Source organism: Mesitornis unicolor, unplaced genomic scaffold (genome assembly GCF_000695765.1).
Source record: "Mesitornis unicolor isolate BGI_N332 unplaced genomic scaffold, ASM69576v1 scaffold27721, whole genome shotgun sequence".
In the NCBI taxonomy this organism is placed as follows: Eukaryota; Metazoa; Chordata; class Aves; order Mesitornithiformes; family Mesitornithidae; genus Mesitornis; species Mesitornis unicolor.
This window is the reverse complement of record NW_010162404.1, coordinates 1-1601: the sequence shown is the minus strand read 5'-3', so window position 1 is coordinate 1601 and position 1601 is coordinate 1. Positions and strand designations below refer to the sequence as shown.

Genomic DNA, 1601 nt, shown 5'->3' with positions numbered 1-1601 from the left:
GAGGTTTGGGGGGCTACGCCATGGGCCGTGTCATGTCGGGGATGCACTACCGCTTCGACAGCCCCGACGAGTACCGGTGGTGGAACGAAAACTCGGCTCGGTACCCCAACCAGGTTTACTACCGGGATTACAACAGACCCGTCTCGCAGGACGTCTTCGTCGCCGACTGCTTTAACATCACCGTGACCGAGTACAACATCGGCCCCGCTGCCAAGAAGAACGCCTCGGAGGCCGGCGCGGCCGGCAACCAAACGGAGACGGAGCTGGAGACCAAAGTGGTGACCAAGGTGATCCGGGAGATGTGCATCCAGCAGTACCAGGACTATCGCCTGGCCTCCGGCATCCGGCTGCACCTCGCCGACGCCTCCCTCGCCGCCCTCCTCCTCCTCACCCTCTTTGCCCTGCACTGATGTGCCCTGGATCCTGCAGCTTCCAGATGTCACCCGTGGGGACCCCCTGAACCCCCTCGTTCTTGCTTGCGGTCGTCTTTGGGGTGCACAGGGCGCACGTCGCTTCCTGTTTAGGCAACCGGAGGATGAATTTGGGAATAAAGTTTCCTTCTCCACCCCAAAATGTGTGGCAGGATAGTGATGGAGCTGGATGCCCCCAAAAAAATGGCCTTCACCACCTCCTCTTTGAGGCCACCCTAATAGGGACCAGGCAGAGATGAGCTCACCCAGTCCTTGGCATCCCTGCAAGAGCGTTTCCGAAAATCCTCTTTATTAACAAGCAGGGTTTTACCTAACCCCCTTCGTTCCACTGCCACCAAAACCCCTCTCCCCGGGCACACCTTGGCGTTGCACCGAGCACTTACACACCCCATGGGGGTTTTGGGAGGGTCAGATATGGGGTTTTTTTCAAGCAGCACGCAGCCGGGTTGCAAATTTAACCCTTTCATCCTAAAAACCACCCTTACCCATGTACATACAGACCTGCCCGCCCCACACCTTGCATGCTGCAAACACCTCCTTGCAGCAAGACACAGAAATAACATGATTTTATTCCTTTTTTCCTGCAGCGAGGCTGAATTTTTGGCCGGGTTTTGGTTAACCCCAGCTCTGCTTTGCTTTCGGTTGAGCCTCGCTGTCTTTCTTAGCCTAAAGGCCAAAAATACTGCTGAAATCCCCCCCAAAAAAACCCCAAAGCGGTAAAGTTTGGTGTGTCACAGCCCCAGAAAAAGCTATTTTGGATGCTATTTTTGGATGTGACAAGTCATGCTTACATTCCACCTAAAGACACAGTACTTTGACCTAAAAGATGCTGAAATACAGCAAAAAGGATGCTCGGGGCGTTCAAGCACGTAGCAAGAGATTGAAATCAGTTAAATCCCATGGTGATAACAAACAGCATTGGGAAAAATCAAGCCTGAGAGATGGGAAATGCTTTAGAAATCACATTTTGCAAGAGATTTGTGGAAATTCTTGCTTCCCGTGTCGGGTTGTATCAAACCTGCAGCGTCTGCGCTTGTCAAACCGCGCGTTACGTTTAATATCTCTCGTCTATGTTGACTTCTGTTTTGCAAGGCACTGAATGACACCGTCCTCGATAATTTTTCGCATCGGTGTAAGCTAAGTGAAGATATATATATACGTCTAAAAATA

The 1601-nt window shown here is 51.8% G+C and overlaps 1 protein-coding gene across 1 annotated transcript in view; it reads left to right on the top strand.

Annotated features, from left to right (window-relative positions):
* PRNP (prion protein) overlaps nucleotides 1-410 on the top strand; it is a 784-nt gene extending 374 nt beyond the window's left edge. Inside the window, 1 exon segment of the mRNA XM_010193617.1 lies at nucleotides 8-410. Within this exon segment, the coding sequence (XP_010191919.1) occupies nucleotides 8-410 (403 nt within the window).
* Nucleotides 411-1601: the final 1191 nt, after the last annotated feature.